Genomic DNA, 21,079 nt, shown 5'->3' on the forward strand with positions numbered 1-21,079 from the left:
GCCGATCCGCCATGGCAGCTATCAGGAAGATCTCTCCAATACGCACTGTCCTAGATCGTGGCACCACCCTCAGACTTATTCATGCTTTTGTCACGTCAAGACTGGACGCATGTAATGCACTTCTCGGTAACGCACATGCAAAAACCATCACTAAGCTCCAACGGGTACAAAACATAGCAGCAAGAATCACAGAAAGGGCGACCACACACACCAGTACCAAACTTCTCCTCAGAAACCTCCACTGGCTCCCTGTCTGCAAGCGTGTAGAATACAAAATACTTCTTCTCACATACAAAGCACTCACTGGTGAAGCTCCATCCTACATTTCTGACCTCATCCACGTCTACACACCTCCTCGTGCTCTCCGGTCACAACACCAACTACTTCTTCAAGTCCCCCGCTTCAACACTCAATACTATGGCTCCCACCCTATGGAACACCTTACCTAACTCTGTTCGCACCGCACCAACACAAGAGACTTTCAAAACTAAACTAAAGACGTATTTATTTAATCAATACTTTGATCATTTTTCTTAATTTCTTTATTGTTGTTGTAGTCAGTTGTATTGTATTACATAATATGTATTTTCTAATTGTATTGTTATTATAGAAAATTTTGTAAAGCGCATAGAGACTTCAGTGTAACATGCGCTATATAAGCAGAATGTATTATTATTATTATTGCTAAAACTTCATTTCATAGTAAAAAAAAAAAAGTGTTTGAGCGGGAGAAAGATCATTTCAAGCCGGAATAAATACATCCTAGGGCTGAGACACAAAGCCAGGGTGGGAGAAATTAAATCTCAAGCAGGAAAACGGGAGAGCTGGAGTCTCTGGGGCTGCTCCTCAGTTGCTCGTATGCTAGCGTTTTAGCATGAGGGGTGAGCCTACAGTACCTCCTCATGTCTCACTGCACACTCACAAAGCAATTTGATATATAGCCAGTTAAGCACTCTAGTACCTACATGTGTACGTACTCGTTATAAGTTCTTTGCTCAAATCATAGAATGGTTTGCAAAATATGATTGGCTCTTCAGCAGCATGCGTGATATTCATTCAGATGATAATTATTCAATGGTGTACTCTACTAATTTATTTGCATTGATGCTTACAAATATTTTACCACGTGGACAAGGATACCCAGTAGTTAGCTGTTCAGTTTTGTGGACCCCACTTTCAACAAGATTTTACTACTATGGATCCAATTTGCATGAATCAGTAGTTGTTGCTATGTCAGGCAAGCCTTGGCCAAGCTTTCTGGTTGTTAGGAACAGCCATTGATAGTAAATCGAGTCATTCAGAGTGAGCAGCTGACATCAAAACAGATGGATTGAACTCTGCTTTGATTATGCGTGAGCTGTAAGATGCTGTGGGTATTTAGTTGTCAAAGTATGCAGGAGGAAAAAGAAAGAGATTGTTCTTCCTTCTCATGCTACAGCTATATGAAATCTTTAGGCAGTTTTGAGCCAAGATATGGCATGTGACTATTCTGATGCCAAAATACACGCTATGAACATAATTTGGTGAATAGTTTGAGAGTGCTTTTATGATAAAACAACAATAACAATCAAACGGTTATGCCTATTGGTGTCAAATAGTCCAATCAATCTGTCTCAGTTTTTGTAGATTGTGGATCATTTATTCATCTTATTTTTTTTCCAAATACATGTCTTGCATCATATGTCGATAATGTGTTGACTTTTCAGGCTGCTGTTATGCAGAGTACTCTCCTGACGATACTGATTTATTTTCCAGCATGTTAACAATTTTTCCCACAATTAGCTTTGCACATTGCTGTAGCCTGTGTGTGTCTCTTTTTGAGTGTTTGTGTGTCTGTGATGGCTGATAAACTTCCTCATGTTCATGGCCAGTGTGTGTGCGTGTGAGAGTTTGTGTTTGAAGTACTATGGGAATGGACATTGACTGCAACATTATAAATCTGATTACAGAAGTTGAGTGGGTGTGAACCAGACAGCTAGCAGTATTGAAATCATCAGTTAATTGCAGAGTCTGATATCCATAGAAATCCTTTAAAAAAGAATGATAATGATAATGATAATAATAATAATAATAATAATAATAATAATAATAATAATAATAATAATAATAATAACAATAATGATAATGATAATGATAATAATAATAATAATAATAATAATAATAATAATAATAATAATAATAATAATGATAATGATAATAATATTAATAATAATAATAATAATAATGATAATGATAATAATAATAATAATGAATTAGGTTGAAGAAAACGTAGTCTTACATATTGTTGAAAAGAGTTCTTCCTTAATACATTCAACAGTGTTGACATGTTGTATTTTACTAAAGTGTGAAACCACCATGTCAGTTAGTGCCAACACAGATATGAACATGTGGGCCTGTGCATGGGCAGCATGTGCATTTTTTTTTTTTTTTTATCTGTGAGACCCCTGTAAAATCATAATAATAATTAAAAAAAAAATGTTTCATAACTCACATAGTGCAAAAATATATTTTACTTAGTATAGAGTAGTGTGACCTTACAATGCAATTTAACAGTACCTGGTACCTTCTCTGTGTAGAATTAGATGAAATGAAAATGCACAAGGACAAGTTTTAATTTACAGAGAGTATGGATTCTCTCATAATGATTTGATCAGAAGCAACTGATGTGTTCATTTAACAGTTTATGCAAGTTTTATCCAGTGTGAATCATATACTGTATCTGTCACAAATAAATGCCTACGAAGGGCACACATGCTTATTTGAGCAAAATTTGACCTTTCCGCATGTCCACGTATTCAGATTTTCACAACAGCTTTCAGAAATACCGAAGTTCATGTATAACGGGGAGAGTGAGAGTTGATTTCCTGTTTATTCTGCGCTTATCTAATAAATTGTAATTCCCGTTTTGTCTTCTCTTTTTCGCCCTGTGCAGAGTATTCAAAAAGTCAAGTCCCAATGGCAAGGTGAGTATGATTTCAAGTTTGCACCGACGTAAATGGTAATGCATGGGACTGCCTTGTCTGAAATTTGCAGCGATGTAATAGTATAGGTATCAGGATGTGTCACACATAAGCAGACTATTTCCATATGCGAGAAGACTTTGGTTTTTTTTTGTGTGTGTGTGTGGTTTTTTTTTTTTTTGCTCATGAGCATTTTGGTTGTGCCATTTCATTTGATTAACTTTGATAGGGCTCTGCCATATGCCGAGGTTCCCGACCTAAGACAATATTACTCCGAGTACAAAATAACCTACAGCCTACAACAATATTTGTAGCACTGTAATTCAAATGTTTTGGTGGGGGGTGACTGAAATGCATGTCTATACTTCAATGCTTATGTTAATTCCGTCATTAACCTGTTGAAGACAAGTCCCCGAGTATACTCGGGCAGGTGTCTATTGGAAATGTGTGTTAAAGCAAAATCAGCTGGTCCTCAACAGGTTAATGTGACAATTTCATGCAAATTGTGTATTATATGTTAAATGCCAGAGAATTAATATCTTATGATGAATCAAAATTATATCAAAATGCCAAAATGCCATTTGTATTCCCAGTGAAAGATCTCACAACATACATTGTAGGTTTTGGTAGCAGAAGTACAAATAGCAGTATTGTATGGCATGGTGTAGGTGGTATTTTGAATGACAGTGATACAAAATTGTGTGTCTAAATCTTTGGAGGTACAGAATTACAAGTCATTGTCAAGTTCCCTCAGAGTTCCTTGAACTGTATAATAATAACGATGATAATAATACTTTAATAATGATGATAACAGCACTTTATGTATATAGTGCTTAATATGGATGTTTGTAACTTGTGCATTAATACAAGATAGAGAAATTTGAATAAAATACAGAATATGATTACAAATGTTGTGATTTGATCTGCCCCCCCCCTCCCCCCAAAAAAGAATAAAAAATGATGCACTTGCTCACAGCTGTAATAGCTAATACTCCATCAACACACTCTGTTGGTAATGAAACCAAGACCTTCAGGTATTGCATATACGTCACATGTGCCAACATATATATATATATATTTTTTTTTTCTGTCCAGTTATTTAGCCAGAACTCATGGTGTTGTATATTACACCAGCAAATGTGGTGATTTAATAGATGCTGGTATAGTACTCCTTCCATACCTTTTGTCAGGTTGCACAAACAAGCCAAGCACTGTGTACTTTGTCTAAAAGCAGTATGCAATTACAGGATTCAACCAAACAAAACATGAAATATTACTCTTTTGACGATATCACTCCGTACAGGCACTACCATATTAGAAACATGGTTCATATGAATTGCTCTGGTATAACAGAGAGCCATATATCTGTCCCCTGCTATAGTTAGATCATTTTTAGTATTCGAAGAACCCTCTTACAATATGATTTTATTTCAATAAATCAGTGTTTATTTCACAACATTGATATATTCAAATGTTATGCATATGATGTTTATAAATGGTACATAAGCATAGGTTCTATAGTTTGTAATAACATTGTGTTCTCCTTGTACGTGGGAGGGGGCAAATGAGATGTAGGAAAGATCGAACACATTTTGTATTCATCGAACGCATGACTGCCACCCATAATGCACTGTTAGTGTGAATGTGTGTAATGCATTCGGGTACATGGCAAGACAGTGACAGGAGAGATGGGTGCTGCGCATTGCCCCTGGGGATGAGGTTGCAGCACTTGACAGTGTAAACCTACAGTGGGTATTGGATGTGTGTGTCTAGATGTAAAGTGCTCTGGAGGCACATTCTGCTTCAAACTGGATGTATAGTGGTTGGGATGATAGGATGAAAAGGGGATGCATGTAATGCTACTCTCTCACATGGAACAGGTTGATTATAAAATTATTTATGATTCCATTTGCTGCAAGATTCTGGAAGCCCCATAAGGGCTTTTTACACTTGTAAATTTTTGCTTAGTCCCGTACCAACGGTGGGGCTAAGGGGGGGGGGGGGGGGGGGGGGGCTTAGCCCCACCATTGGTACTGGACTTTCCTTAGCCCACTTTCTGTTTACACTTGTTTTTGCCAAAGTGGGCTAGCCCCACCGATAGTCCTGTACTATCTGGCCCTGCAAAACAGCAGGGTTAGCACCGCAATTGCGGTGCCAAGCAAGCGAGTGTAAACAGAACGAAAAAATAATCCGGGGCTAAGCGATGGAGACGAAGTCCGACCCCTCACTGACCAATCAGAAACGAGGTAATCAAGTGCTGCCGGTGAGTGTGTGTACGTGTGCAGTGCACAGCGTAATCATGAATATTCATGTGGTTTGGAAAGTACCGGACTAAAAACTACGAGTGTAAAAAGGTCAATTTTCTCCTTCGCCCCGGACAAGAGCTTAGTATGGGACTTATTGGTGAGTGTAAAAAGCTGAAAAAATTGGTACGGGACTAACGATAGTCCTGGGTCAGAGAAAGTACGGGGTTGAGAAACACAAGTGTAAAAAGGGCTATAGACTAAGCACAGGATTCACAAGATTGTTGTTGGCATTGGGTTAATTCATCGAGCACAAATTGTCAACTCAGTGATATATCATGTGAACTCACCTTTCATTTTTTCCATGCTAAAAATTCCATAAAATTTCTCTCTCTTTTTTTCATAATCAATGATTAAATGTATTTCTGTATATGCAGGGGATAGAAATATTTACAATGTGTGTACATAAAATGTGCATGTAATAATTGGAAATTTACATGATGGGAAAATTAAATTTTAATCTTTAATATGGAGCAAATGGGGGATGAGCTCACACGTGACATATCTAAGTATTGCTATCTATGTGTTTAATTGATCACAAAGTTCTTCAAAATATTACAACTTTGATTCTCAGTTTTGAGTGAAACTTCCTCAAACTGTCGCTGTCCTGTTCCTCTATTTTTTCTGCCTTTATTCACACGTACAAACCATTTTTCAGGATGGAATTCACCTTTTATAAATTTCTGGGAATGTACATGTAGGCAGTGTATTTCACCTGATTTGTCATGATTGTAAAGTACATCCTTAGCTGAGTTAGCCCTAGAGTTTATTGTATACTTTACAATTTGCATAAATGCAACATCTTGAAGCAATTTCAAGCATAAAGCTATGCTGAGGTGCAAACCAAGCTTATTGTACATTGCAAGACGAGAAGATCTTTAAAAAAGTATTTGTATTTATAAGTCTGAGTGTTCATGCTGTCTTCACGTTATTTTCTCATCATTTTAAGAATGAAATGTGTGTTAACTTAATTGCATCATAACAACTTTGCAAGTTACCGTAAAGTTCCGTGTATAAGACGCACTATTTTTTCGTCGGAAAACATTGAAAATCGGGGGTGCGTCGTATACACGGGTACAGTCGAATCACGGAAAAAAATCTGTCATGTACACCCAATTTTATAAGGTCACCTTGGGGCCATGTATGCCCATCAACGTTTGGAAGGTAAGCAATCACTAAAACTTACGGATAAATGAGCGATCTTTCAATCTGGACACACACAAAAGCTGCAAATACGGGATAAACTTACATCGGCCTTGTGCATAGTAACGATGTATCAATCTGGCCATAGACAACAGCTGTAACAGCACTGCTACCGATGTATCAGTCTACCAAGCTACCAACAGCCAACCTAGTAGCTGAAATACGCGATGTACAGGTATCATTACCTGTACTAAATTACCGATACAGTAAAACTTATCAGTGTACTAGTATCAATATGGCCATAGACAAAAGCTGTAAAATACGGAGTAGAATCGACACTATGTCACCGTAAATATGAACGATGTGTGAAGCATGCATGCATATCCATGGCGTTCGTTTGCATGCTCTTCACGAGGCCAGGTATGATAGCATAGCTACACTGTGTAGCTAGCTAGCTAGCAAGCCTTGTGCAAAGGCAGCAGCTGCAGAGAGGCTCTTGCAATGGACTCGCATCGTGCACACAGCGATCGGATCGGAGCGCGCTTGCCCGTTGCGCGCTGTGTGTGCAAGTCCATTGCTCTCTGTGTGCGTGAGCTGAAATTATAGGGAGCTGCCTTTTGCAAAAGGCTAGCACTGTGCATACAATCATGGTACAAGAGACACACATGCTACTGGAAATCCCTCTGGGCGAAACAACAGTGAGTGTAATTACTGTACCGTACGCACCATACGTCTCGCCGTACGATCCCTCTGCTACACTTGTTGATGTTTTTCTTATTTTTCGTAACGAACCTTCCAGTCTGACATGCGTCAATATGCGAGACACCCTCTGCTATGTATGATAGCAAAGATCGTACTGTACACTCATGAGTACGATATGATACATGTACCACGATTGAAAGGCGAAACAATAGCAAGTGAGTACCGAGACAAGTCTCGCATTTTGCGTCTTCCATATTTTGCTGATGTCCGATGAATACCGTTAAAAGAAAGCATAAAAGGAAACGAAAAATAGAGCAAATACATGCTGCTTTCTAGGGAAATTTTGAGCTGAAATGATATGTATGACACACGCAATATTTGCGTGGAAATTTTCTTATTTTTTTATTTTTTTATTTTAGGTCCAAAAGTAGGGGTGCGTCTTATACACGGGTGCGTCTTATACACGGAACTTTACGGTATGTGTAGCCTCTGATTTGATGTTCAGGTTGAATTCATTTAAAAGGAAAGTATAATAATCCATGCAAGCACAGTAGGAGACTTCATCACAACTATACATGTACATGACATGGAGTTTTGAGAGCTTTAAGAGTTTTGGGTTTGACTAGTGTTTTATTGCAAAATCTCAATATTAGTAACTATGGCATATTGCAAATTAGAAAACTGATGATGTCCTTGTCCCACAGCTCTCCCACTGGATTGACCAAAAAAAAAAACCCAAAAAATCACGAAAGTTACTCTTGTGTTCAATATTTTTGCAACTTTAACCCCTCTCTTTTTCCAGAGACCTCATTGCAGGTTGAGTTGTTAAAACTCTTTAAAACAATTTTTTGGAATTTTTTTTTTTATTATTATTTTTTATTTGTGTCAGGATAGGAAATTAAGTAAGTAACAGTGTGCAAGCAACTAGGAGACAGATGTGACTGTGAAATCATCACATCTAATTTGCATATGTGTGACTCCAGCAAATACTGGTATCATTGTTCTTGGGAAAAATGTGTAAAACTTCCATATAAAAGTTTCTGTGTTCATAGTAGTCAACTTGAACAAGGAGCAGATTCATACCTTACAAGATGATCATGTTTGTTTTTTTTTTTAACGAAGCAATAGAGTGACTCTCATTTAGATAATTTGCATCTAACCTTTACCAAAGTCTAGCATTTGTTTTCCCCAACCCCCCCCCCCCCAATTCAAAAAAGAGAGAGAAAAAAAAGTAAAAGAATGACCAGCACGTTCCATTCATCATCAGGAGGAGTTCGTTCATTGTTTGTGACTTTGGCTATTATGTGTCTTCTGTCAAAATACCGTCCCCTGGTCAAGAGAATGGTGGCTGATACAGTACATGAGCCCAATTTGGATGCATGCTGCTCATAATTTACCGTTGAAAGCATCACATGAGTATCCAGGCCCTTTTACGACCCACAGTCATCTCGCAAATAATTTAACGTGATGCTCCGTAGGATCACTGGAGCGAGAGAGATTGTTGCAGTGGGCAAACATTTGGAGAAGGCAGTGTAGTGTTTCCCCATTAATTGCTTTCTCTGTAGAGCATCATTTATTCCTTTCCTCATATATAAAAGGCTTTGACAAAGGGGGAGGCAGTAAAGAAACAACAAACAAACCAACAACAGTCTGCAGAATTGTTCTGCGAGTCCAGTGCTATTGATACCAAGTTCTCATCAAATATTCTCCATGAATTGGAGAAAAAACAAAAAAGCAAGAGTGTGATGAGCGCAGATCATCAAGTCCACTGGCTCTTCATAATTGAAGCAGATTGGTAGTGTTGCCGACGGCGCATCGTCACCTCGCCAGCATTTCGGTTCGGCGGAGAGCTGTGATGGGGTGTGTAGAAGTGAGCAACAGGTCAGCTGTGCCCTTGTTTTGCTCCAAGAGTAATTTCATCCTCCCGACACCATTAAAGGGAAACTGCACTTCACGTTCTAATTGACATTTACACTTAAAAGGACCAGTGAAAGTCAGATAGCAAATAGGAGCAGAAACATTTCAATAGATTTGAACCGAGAATGGGAAAGTTATGGTATTGTTAGATATAGCATGATTTTTGTCAAAAAGTGATTATCAGTCATTTGCATATATATGCATATATGTATGCAAATCTAAGGTAAAGATGTCAATGCCCTCAACTCTTATATATCTGTCTGTAATAAACAATATCATGAAGTAATATTTTCTGTCAATATTTCAATACTGTTAAAGGAGACCTCTAGATGATTTTAAGACTTTTTCATTGAACATCTTTAAATTGGTTAGACTGGGCACAGATTTCCAGAATTTATCATGATTGGGGTAAGGGATAAGAATGTTTTCAAAATTCATGTGAATTTGACAATAGCACTATGAACAAGGAAAATGATGGCTCAGCTTCACATAAGAATGCATGATTTGGTGCTCAAGAAAGCAGAGCAAAAGAAGAAAGCATGCATAATTGTAGTTATGGAATACTGCATTAGCAGAAAGTGTGAGCCTGGTATGTCATCATCCTTTTTCGTGTTTTGGGTTTTTTTCAGAGTATTGGTTTATCTGCTTGAGGACTGTCACAGTAAATTCCACAAATCTGTACGTGGCACTATCAGTTTATGAACTACTGTGGAAGTGGACATTTTTGTGGTGTGGAAATTTTCGCATATTTTTGCATGACTAGAAAGTAGCGCAAAAAAAAAGAAGCACATGAGTATTTTTTATTACTATATGTACCACTTTGTGATGTCTTGATTCTGCGGAATTTAAATCTTGCGCAATTATCTTTCTCGGTTGAGCACGAAAAGCTACTGGCATAGTAACTGATTGGAAATCGTATAAATTGTCTGGAATGGCCCTTTAATTCCCCTTTATTTGTTCATTATATAACCACACTTTTTACCCAAACCTTGTGGAACTCAGTCAGTGTCAACTCTGTGATTGTACAGTAAACTAAAATTATTCTGTTCCAATTCGACAAGTGCACAAACTTGGTATTAATGTCATTGCCCTCATGACATCACATACCATAAAGCAACACTAGGGGCGGGGGTATTAATCACCTTCAGTGATAATTCTAGTTATGATTAAAATTACCATTAATACTCATATCTTTTGGCAATTAATTCTTGTGCTCAATGGCATTGGCATGCCCAACAAGAGAGTTTGATATATCATGAGGTTATAGTCACATGGATATGATAGTTATCGAAGAGGCCTAAATGGAATGCTCTATCTGGTAAATCAGTGATAGTTATACTGTAACCTGTAGTAACTCTCCCAACATTTATGTTGTACCACAGATATGGGTTTTTATGCCTCCGCCACGAAGTGGTGCCTGAGGCATTATGTTTTCGGGTTGTCCGTCCGTCCGTACGTCTGTACATCCGTACGTCTGTACGTACGTCCCTCCGTACGTCCGTCCGCATTCGTTTACGCGATAACTTGAGAAATATTGACTGGAATTTTACTAAACTTGGTTCAAGTATAAAGTATGATAGGGCAATTACTTGATAAGATTTTGGGTGAAATCGGTCAAGGGTCAAGGGTCAAAGGTCAAAGGTCAGAGGTCAAGGTCAAATCATGAAATTGTATCCGTTTACGCGATAACTCAAGACTGGATCGAGCAAATTTCACCAAACTTTGTCCGAGGATGATGTATGATGGGACAATTACATGATTAGTTTGTTTGTGAAATCGGACAGAGGTCAAAGGTCAAAGATCAAGGTCAAATCCTAAAATTTATCTGTTTACGTGATAACTCAAAACTGGATGAAACAGCTTTCACCAAACTTGGTCCAAGGATGATGTATGATGGGGAAATTAGTTGAGGAGATTTTAGTGACATTGGCAAGAGGTCAAAGGTCAAAAGGTCAAGGTCAAATGCTAAAAATATTGCTATTTCCCCCATATCTATGCAATGCCCGAAGGTATTGTATTGAAACTTAGTGTAGACATGTACTACTGTGTAAAGATTCTCCAGAGAGAGTTTCATGTCGTAAGGTCAAAGGTCAAAAGGTCAAAGGTTAGGTGAAAATGTGGCAATCTCACTTTTCTCGCAAATGGTTCAATGTATCTTCATGGAACTAGGTACATATGCATGTACTGACTGGCAGGGATTATCTAGGGAATTTAGGGGTCATGGGTCAATAGTCAGGGGTCAAAGGTCAAGGTTAACTCCTCAAAATTTTACTGTTTCCCTCATATACTAGTATATACAATGCTTGCATTATTAGTTTTAAAACTTATACAGTATACATGTATTACCTAATGGAGATTCTCTGGGAAATTTCAAGCCAGAAGGTCAAAGGTCAAAGGTTAAGGGTCAAAGGTCAGATTTAAATGAAAAAAAAAATCTATTTTGTACCGTAATTACACTCTTTCTTCATACCTTGAAAATTACTCAATGCATAAACTTATAACAGGGTCAATCAGAAGTCAGGTAAAAATCATCAATTCCCCAAATATGTGTACCTGCACTCTTAGACAATTATAGCAAACCCAGTTTGAGGAAAGTGAACATTCAAGATATTTCTGACAAACCTGTCATATCAATATTTTGCCAGTTATGTGAAACTCTCGTCACACATTGTGGAGACATTATACTGTACAACTATTGGGAGAATCATGTATTATGGCGGAGGCATCAGTCGCCATAGCGACATTTCTAGTTTTTTTCTGTCAGGTGTTGCACATATTGTCTTTAAGGTTGGAAACTGCTATACCTTTGTCTTGAAAATTGATAATATTTATTTCTCATCCAGTCATTGCAGTTTCTGAATCCTGCATTTCCACCACTCACAAAATTGTCCAGAAGTCATAATTTTTTAAAAGAATGTTAAATGTCCATGAAATGTAGTAGACAATATCCCAGAGTGTGAAAGAGGTGGCATTCCTAGGAGTGTACCCGTATGTTAGAGACCAATTACAATGCATGGTAGGACTGGACTCTCTGTCCGTATGGCGTCTGTTTGTCTGTTTGTTTGGTGTTTGCTGCTGGTATGAAATTCGAACCAGTTTATGACAACATCAATTTAAGCATGTGTCGAAAAAGGTGTTCGGTATTTGTCATCTTGAAAGCTTGTGAAATGGAACGCCAAATAGGATAGTAACTCATGACCTGTAATTAAAAGTGCACTTGTGTGCATGCTAGATTGATATGCAAGCATAATCATTGTAGACGCCTACCTACCCTGAACATACCTACATACTCCGTGTTTATGATGCACAGAGGAGAATCCTAGATGCCCAGGGTATTAAAGGAGTGGTATAGTTTCTGTTGAGATGGGGATTCAGGTTTTAACTTTTTGCAAGAGGGTTGGAATTCATCTATATGAAATTTTAAAGAGCATATCATATACATTGTACTTCTAAGAACAATTAAAATGTGTATTTGATCAAAATGGGTTTTGAAATGGCTGAGATATCCAAAAGCAGAGTAAAACTATGGTAAAACACAATATTTTCACGGCATGAATTTCAGAAATTTTCGCGAATTGGAGCCAACGGCCTGTTTCACTGGCCGGCGTGAAATTGTTGCAAGTTGCCTGGAACATATAATGCATATAGTGTAGTCAAAAAACTTTCACATGAATGTTAATTTTACGAATCTTGGCTCTCGCGAAATTTGCAGAATTAAAATGCATACAAACATTCCTCATTTTATTTGGTCGTATTTATCTCAGCCTTTTCAAAACCAATACACAAACAGGACTGATACTGAGTAAGAGGAGACCCTGACCCAAAGAAGCCTCTGAGAATGTTGGCTTTTCTTTAAAAATGTAGTGTGCAAGAAATTTCATGACATGAATTTCTATCTACGGATATCTGGGGGGTGTTTCATAAAGCTGTTTGTAAAGTTACGAACAACTTACGAGCGACTGGTGATTAGTTCTTGTGCTGAATTATGGAAATTCTGATAAGTATAGCACATCAGAACTGATCACCAGTCACTCGTAAGTTGTTCGTAACTTTATGAACAGCTTTTATGAAACAGGGCCCTGATCATGAAGCCACTTTTGTGGAAACCTAGCCAACATGTTGGGCGCGTGATGACCTTCTATTCAGATTGCTCTGAAAGAGGAAGGAAGAAAGGTGTGGAGTGTTTCCTAGATACATCCACAGGCAAACAGCATGCCTTTAAAAACAAGTACTAGGATGCAAAGCTGTGTAACATAATGTTGTACATGCTGCTTTATGTTAAATCAGTAACCATTTTTTATCATTTTGATTTTTAACGTCATGATATGTTGTGTTAGAAAGGCACTCTCTCAAAGAAATAGTCTATTGTTGTGATTGTGACGATGATGATGATGATTACAACAACAACTGATGCTACTATTACTACTACATGATTGTACCACTACTACTACTACTACTACTACTACTACTACTACATGATTGTACCACTACTACTACTACTACTACTACCACTACTACTACTACTACTACTACTACTACTACTACTTCTACATGATTGTACCACTACTACTACTACTACTACTACCACTACTACTACTACTACTACCACTACTGCTACTACTTCTAATACTACTACCACTACTACTACCTCTACCACTACCACTACTACTACTACTACTATTACTACTGCTACTACTACCACTACTACTACTGCTGCTGCTACTACTACTACCACCACCACTACCACTACTACTACTACTACTACTACTACTACTACTACTACTACTACTACTATTACTACTGCTACTACTACTACTACTACTACTTCTACTATATCTACTACTACCACTACTACTACCACTATATTATTAGTATCATTGTTATTGTCTCTGTCATCACGAGACATCTCTTTGAGATCAACATCACATCAAGTTCCATCCTAGAACCTTTAGACTTCGTCTGACACTTTTCTGCGGATTCTTGCTGTCCCAAGCACTGCTGCTTTTTGGAGTATTACTTTAACACTGGGTCTGGAAATGATATTACATAATTGCATTCTTACACTATTATTATTATTATTATTATTATTATTATTGTTATCATTGTTGTTGTTGTTATTATTATTATTGTTGTTTTTGTTGTTGTTATTGTTATTGTTGTTATTATTATTATTATTATCATTATCATTGTCATTACTGATACTACTACTATTGTTATCATCATCATCACCATTGTTATTTCAATCTAACTGTTAACAACTTCCTTTGACTTGTTCATGCATAGATCACAACGTATCTGGGAAAGAGGGACTTTGTGGACCACCAGACACACATAGACCCCATAGGTGAGTGGCATGAGGGCATGGAACTCATTGGAGAACAAAGATTAGGAAAAATTGTAATAATTCATACTTTTATTTTTCGGCTTTTCATTAGACAGCTAGTGCTCTAGATGGAGTAAGAGTTTTCTTTCACTAGAGTCTGTTCTTTTTTTTTCAATATCTATGCTTGTGTGTTTCACTTGCAGAATTTCAAAAGCCTCTTAAATGCTTAATTTGTCACTAATACTTTCTTTAGGTGGCAGACATTTTGAAGATTAAAGGTATTGTTTACCATTGGGAGCGGTGAATTAAAAATGTTTCAAGTTATCACATTTAATGCATATGTGTAGGTCAGTCGTATCATAAAACATCCTACCATGTAAGGATTTTGTGATAAAGCCTAAAGTATAATGGGATATCACTATTTTTCTCACTAAACCATAACTGTAGACAGTTACTGTAAAACATGATATATTCGCGGCATGAATTTTTCGCGAATTGGAGCTGATGGTCTTTTTTGCGGCATGAAATTTTCACGAACTGCCGCTGGCATTCAATGCATATAGTGTAGACAAGAACTTTCGTGTGCATTTTAATTTCGCGAATCTTGGCGCTCGCGAAATTCACGAAATTAAAATGCACGCAAACATTCCTCGTTTTACGGTAAGTCGTGAAACAGTTTTATTATAACTATTGTTCACATTTTGTGTATTTAACAATACTTAACATTGATCATACCGATTTAAATTTTTACAGTGGTTGTTTCTATCCCTAATTCACATTTTAGGACTATTTTAAAGCACTAATGCTGAGTTTTTGTTTCATCTGCAAATGGTAAATTATGCCTTTAAATGCTTAATTTGTCACCAATTTTTGCTTTAGTTGACAGACATTTTTTAAGAGTAAAGACCCTGTATTTCTCTCAAATTGGCCACTATTTATCATGATTTGACCACTCTTTTTGTCTGCAGATGGGGTGGTGTTGGTGGACCCAGAATACCTGAAGGAGCGCAAGGTGTTTGCCCACGTCCTGGCCGCCTTCCGCTATGGCCGAGAAGACCTGGACGTCCTCGGTCTGACCTTCAGGAAGGACCTGTACCTTGCCTCTCTCCAGGTCTACCCCAAGCCCACCGCAGAGCAGCGGCCCCTCACCAGACTCCAGGAACGGCTGATCAAGAAACTGGGCCCAAATGCCTACCCCTTCTACTTTGAGGTACGGCATGATCAGAGACTCTCCCAACTCTCCCGCTTTCGACGGGAGATATCCTGCCGAACGCCAATTTTTGGCAAAATCTTCCATTCTCCCGCTTGAAATGATCTTTCTCCTGCCCAAACACCTTTTTAAAACCTGGAATTAAATTTTCATATATCCAAAGGAACTGGGAACCATAATGTGATTGGGCACCACAATTCAATTCTTTTTTCATTGGTTTTTTGCTTGTCAGCCGATCGGGCAAGATAATTTGTAGCAAAAAGGACCTTTTTTTTTGACAGGGTGTGGCATAATTTCATGGCAATTTAGCATAATTTTAGGCTGCTTCAAGCACAATCCCATGTTTTTCGCTGATCACACTGGTCTCTCGTTTGCTAGGGGTTTCAGGCGGGAGAATCTCAAGATCAGAAGGTGCTTGGGGTTGAAGTCTCTGCATGATGTATCGTCAGCCAGTCACTAGGTTATTACAAAAGCAAACTAATTTAATTTGATCTGATTTGATTTGATTCATTTCTGCATTCAATCAAATATAAATTGAATACATATTTCGCAAGCACAAAGACAAAGAATAGCAGGTGCAGAGATTTAAAACAACAATATAAAATTACACAAATAGACGCACATACTAAAGCAACGGTATTGAGCATTATACATAAACAGAAACATGCAATGAAATATGTTGTATTTTTCACTAAATAACAAATAATTGAATGCAGAAGACCACCATCGTAAGTGATTAAGCTTGAAAAACATGTAGAAGGGGCCTCAAGCAAGCTAATAAAATGTCACATGCCAGATCATTATAACGGTATTGTGCACAGAAAAGGGGTACAGACAGTGAAAGGGATGACAGAAAGGCTTTGCTCAACAAGCATTTTAACCCGTTGAGGACGAGTCCCGAGTATACTGATTCTCGGGCAAGTGTCTATGGGAAATGTGTGTTGTAGCAAAATCAGCCCGTCCTCAACGGGTTGTAAATCAAATTGGATGTATTGATCCATTGTGTGTGGGAACCAGCTATCCTGGCAACACCAGGGTAATATTATGACAGGGCCCCCAGGTAGAACATTGGCAACACTAAAGAGGCTACCCTGGATAAAGAAGACCACATTTTCATTATAGTGCAATGACTGGAAAAAATAATGAGTAGGATTTGTGACACCTGCTGATAGTTTGCTCACAAACTGTACTCAAAGCAAACTTTGCAAGCTGTCTGTAGATAAGTGTTGGTCTATTAACCTACTTGTAACTTCCTCTTGCGCAAGGCTCATTCTGACTACTGGTAGTTTATAAACACAGGGGAAAATTTCCACGCGTGTTTGAGTGAACAAGACCAGTCGGCCACATAGTTGGCCCAGCTGAGTGGGTTCAACGTATAAATGGTTAAAGGGATGGTATCGTTTTGGTTGAGATGGGGATTCAGATTTTAACTTTTTGCGAGATAATTAGAAATCCTTTTTTTTTAATGAAATATCAAAGAGCATACAATTTTAAGAGGGATTGAAAGTTTATATGATGAAAATTGGTTTTGATAAGATACAATATATCCTAGAACAAAAAAGGTCCTAATAAAAGGAAGAAATCACCTTTATTAGGACTTCTTTGTTTTACTTTATTTTTGAACATTTTTTTTTGTATCTCAGCCATTTCAGAACCAATTTTCTTGACATAAACTTTGAATTCCTCTGAGAATTGTATGCTCTTTCATATTTCATATCAGCAGTTTCTGATTATCTTGCAAAATGTTAAAATGTGAATCCCCATCTCAACCAGATCTATACCATCCCTTTAAATACTTTATTGAGTGGATTTTAATGTGGCATGTTAAGAGTAAAGTACTTCATTGAGTGAGTTTAATAATTACTTCAGTTTGATGTTGCACCAGACAACAGATTAATCTAAAACTTCATAAAGGCTAATATCGTGTGCCGTCTTCAAATGAAAATTGTGCCAAAATGAGTTGGGCTTTATTGCAACTGATTGACAAATTGCCCTTCATCGACGTAAATAATTACTAAGGGTGCCAATTATTAGATGTCTTAGTAGTAGCTATGGTTATAAAAAATGATATGCATACATGCGTGCATGCAGGTATATGGGTTGGACTCAAACCAAAGATCTCCTCATTACTAAATTCCTTTATTTACATTTCAAGGCATAATAATTTTACAAAATTCAAAATGCTTTTTTTTTTTCATTTTATGTCTTTATGGTAGTATAGTTATCCTATATAGCAGCAGGTACTGCATATTGTATCTATGCAAATTAATGAATTCATGGATTATTTTTTATTGCATCTGATTGACAAATTGCCCTTCATAGACTTAGATAAGCACAGATTATTCAGAGGTTTTAGTAGTAGCCAGGACACAAAGTCATGGGCATACATACTTGGGATGGACTTGAACCAAACAATGGCTACCACTCAAACACTAAATAGTCTGTGCTTATTTATGTCAATGAAAGGCAATTTGTCAGTCAGTTGCAAAAGAAACAACTTGATGCCAGAATTCATAAATTTGATTATTCTAGCTTTGCAAGAGAGAGCTACAGCCTGAATATTTCTGGGACACGATACTTCGAAAATTTTGTGAAATCGAGTGAGCGTGTCACCTCATCTCACTTTGTTTGTTTGTGTCCTTTTTGTTCCTGCTGACAGTTGCCGATCAATTCCCCGTCCTCCGTCACACTTCAGCCCGCCCCGGGCGATACGGGGAAGCCGTGCGGCGTCGACTACGAACTCAAGACGTATGTGGCGGGTACGTATCGCCCTCGCGAGGGAGAATCCAAGCCCTGTCCTCTTTTGTGCGGTTGTCAACTGAGGCTCGGGGTGGCCCGCTTTCCTGGCGCACCGCGCCATGCAAAGTAATATGGCCATGGGTGATAGGGTTTCACCCTAACCTTCTTCTTCTCAAACGTCACTGATACAAGAGCTCAGCTTGGTTGTTGCGAGAGATGATTTCCATGGCTCCTGCCAGGAGAATAAGAGAAAAAATGCCACATTTCAAATCGAGGAAAGATCCCAATGTATGAAATAGAATGAGACAAAGGATTTGTCAAAGGACATCTTTTTTTTCTCTGAAAATTTTACTGCTCTTCTCGATTTTCACCCTTTCTGATGTGTGCCATCCATACTCTTTTTGATAGAGAAATTCAGGTATAGCATTCAGTGGCATATGCATAATACTTGTAACTTATTCTGTGTATGCATACTACCACCTCTCCATGCTGATGTATGTGTGGTACAATTGAAAGAGGCATAACAATGAACGAGACTTTTGTTGTGTAAACTTCCCATTTTGATCTCTGATGCTTTGACTTACAAAATAGTACAAAGTGTGTCCAAAGCGGCTGAGTGTTTCATCATTCTTGTAAAGTCATGCGAATGAAGCCTTTAGTACATTCATGCATTTATGCATTTATGCCTCAAAATTATGTCATAGATATGAAATGGAAAGACGAAAACGATCAGGCTGCAGCATTTAATAGGATGCTAGGTGATATGGTATACTTGTTCGTGAGATCACAGTTGTAGAAAGTGCATGTCTTTCATCAAAGTATTTGCAGTAAATATCATGTCATGCTTGTCAACAAATCATGTAGATTATGCCTAATATGATTTGTTAATCACAGTTTGCATAGATTGATGTACAAGTTACAAATTGTGTAGCTGTGTCCGTAGACTTGTCACTGATTTTAAATATTTCGGTGCATTCTTTTGTTCTTGCCCCCTCGCCGCGTAGAAACCATGGATGAGAAGCCCCACAAGAGGAACTCGGTCCGACTGGCGATTCGAAAAGTGACGTACGCCCCCGACGTTCCGGGTCCACAGCCGGGTGCTGAGGCGACGAAGGACTTTGTCATGAGCCCCGGACAGCTCCACCTAGAAGCCACCCTGGACAAAGAGGTTGGAAACCTGTCTTTTGTGCATATGAACTTTGTTTTAAACTATAGCCACTTCATCCTGACAACTTATAAATTCTATAAATATGAACTTTGTCATAAACCATAGCTGCTTCTTCCCGATAATTTTATAAATTCAATAGATATATGAATAATAATTCACATTTATTTTACTATTTTCAAGCTTTCATAACTCATATTTCTCTGTAATCAATCATAGTAATTGTAGCCATGTCAGGAAAGCCTAGGGCATGTTGAGTTGCTGTGGTTAGCCCCGTTGAATATGGATGCCTGGCATAAGACATCATTCACACTTCACAGTCATGATTTAGTCTTTCCTTTGATCCTGTGGGATTTAATCATGCTTTTTATAAGCTGCAACAATTTCAAAATTCCCATTGAATATCACAAAACTCCACATAGAAGGAAAAGTTTTGGATGTGCTTTTTGCCACTATTTCATGCGTCCAGAAACTAGTGCAAAAATAAAAGCAAGCAAATATTTTTGCTTGTTACTCACTATGTAATGTCTTGATTTCATGGAATTAAAAACACTCAAAATTCAATGTACCCAACAGAGTGCGAAAAATTACTTGCGCAAAGTATCCACTTTTACAGTATTCAATTTACCTCAAACCAGTCGTTGTTTACCTTATGTTGAAGTGTTGTATATCACTTGGTGTTTAAATTCACAGGCGTCAAACTTGCATGTCATTGCCTATATTACTGTCACATACATGTGTATGAATAGAATCACAAGGATTTTTTTTTTGTGTGGGGGAGAAACTTCTGCAAGTGAAGAGAAGATGAAAAATGTTTGACTGATTGCTAGTAGCAAAAAAGTTGGTCTCTGTTTGGTTGTTGGTGTGAAATGCTGGCATAGGCTTTGTCTATGCATGTTACATTAATACCAGAAACATTCACGGCACAAAACTTTTGCGAATTGGAGCTGACGACCTTTAACTCAGCATGAAACTCTCCCGAATTGCCATTGGCATTCAGTGCGACATGTAGACAAGAACGTTCATGTGCATTTTATTCTCACAAAAGTTTCTGATTTAACAGTATACATGAAAACTGTCCTTAAAGCTGTATATTGATACACACACCAAGTGGAAGTTTGTGTTATTCATTAAAGTTCCATTTTTAGATGATTGAGAGATTTTTCGGTTTCTTCATTCTACCTTCAAATATTTCCCTCAAATAAAGATAGGCAGTGATATCTCACAAACTATCCGTCTCTACCTATTGTCTTTCATTTTTCCTCCTAGATGTACTACCATGGGGAGAGCATCGACGTTAATGTCACCATCTCCAACAATTCCAACAGAACAGTGAAGAAGATCAGGGTGTCGGTCCGCCAGTACGCAGACATCTGCCTCTTCTCCACCGCCCAGTATAAATGCCCGGTGGCAGTATTTGAGACGGAGTGAGTTCTTCCTTGTATTTGTGCTGGTCCTGTCATTGCTGCAAGCTGAGATGACGATAATGTTGATGATGATGATGATGATGATGATGATGATGATGATGATGACAATAATGATGATGATGATGATTATAACAGTTGTTTGTATTTATATGGTGCACAATAATCTAGAAGACTTTCTATGCACTATGTT

General features: G+C 37.9%; 1 protein-coding gene across 4 annotated transcripts in view; it reads left to right on the forward strand.

Moving 5' to 3' along the window:
- The window catches only part of LOC139727535 (beta-arrestin-1-like), a 200,712-nt gene that overhangs the window by 165,064 nt on the left and 14,569 nt on the right, over positions 1–21,079 (forward strand). For all 4 annotated transcript variants that reach the window (XM_071638509.1, XM_071638512.1, XM_071638510.1 and 1 more), the window contains exons 2-7: positions 2,933–2,963; positions 14,309–14,369; positions 15,317–15,558; positions 18,218–18,317; positions 19,302–19,465; positions 20,732–20,889. In XM_071638509.1, coding sequence (XP_071494610.1) covers positions 2,933–2,963; positions 14,309–14,369; positions 15,317–15,558; positions 18,218–18,317; positions 19,302–19,465; positions 20,732–20,889 — 756 coding nt within the window. The remainder of the gene's footprint in view (positions 1–2,932; positions 2,964–14,308; positions 14,370–15,316; positions 15,559–18,217; positions 18,318–19,301; positions 19,466–20,731; positions 20,890–21,079) is intronic.

The sequence above is a fragment of the Diadema antillarum genome, unplaced genomic scaffold (assembly GCF_040938485.1).
Source record: "Diadema antillarum isolate AM-2024a unplaced genomic scaffold, OU_Dant_1.0 seq00000135_RagTag, whole genome shotgun sequence".
Classification (NCBI taxonomy): domain Eukaryota; kingdom Metazoa; phylum Echinodermata; class Echinoidea; order Diadematoida; family Diadematidae; genus Diadema; species Diadema antillarum.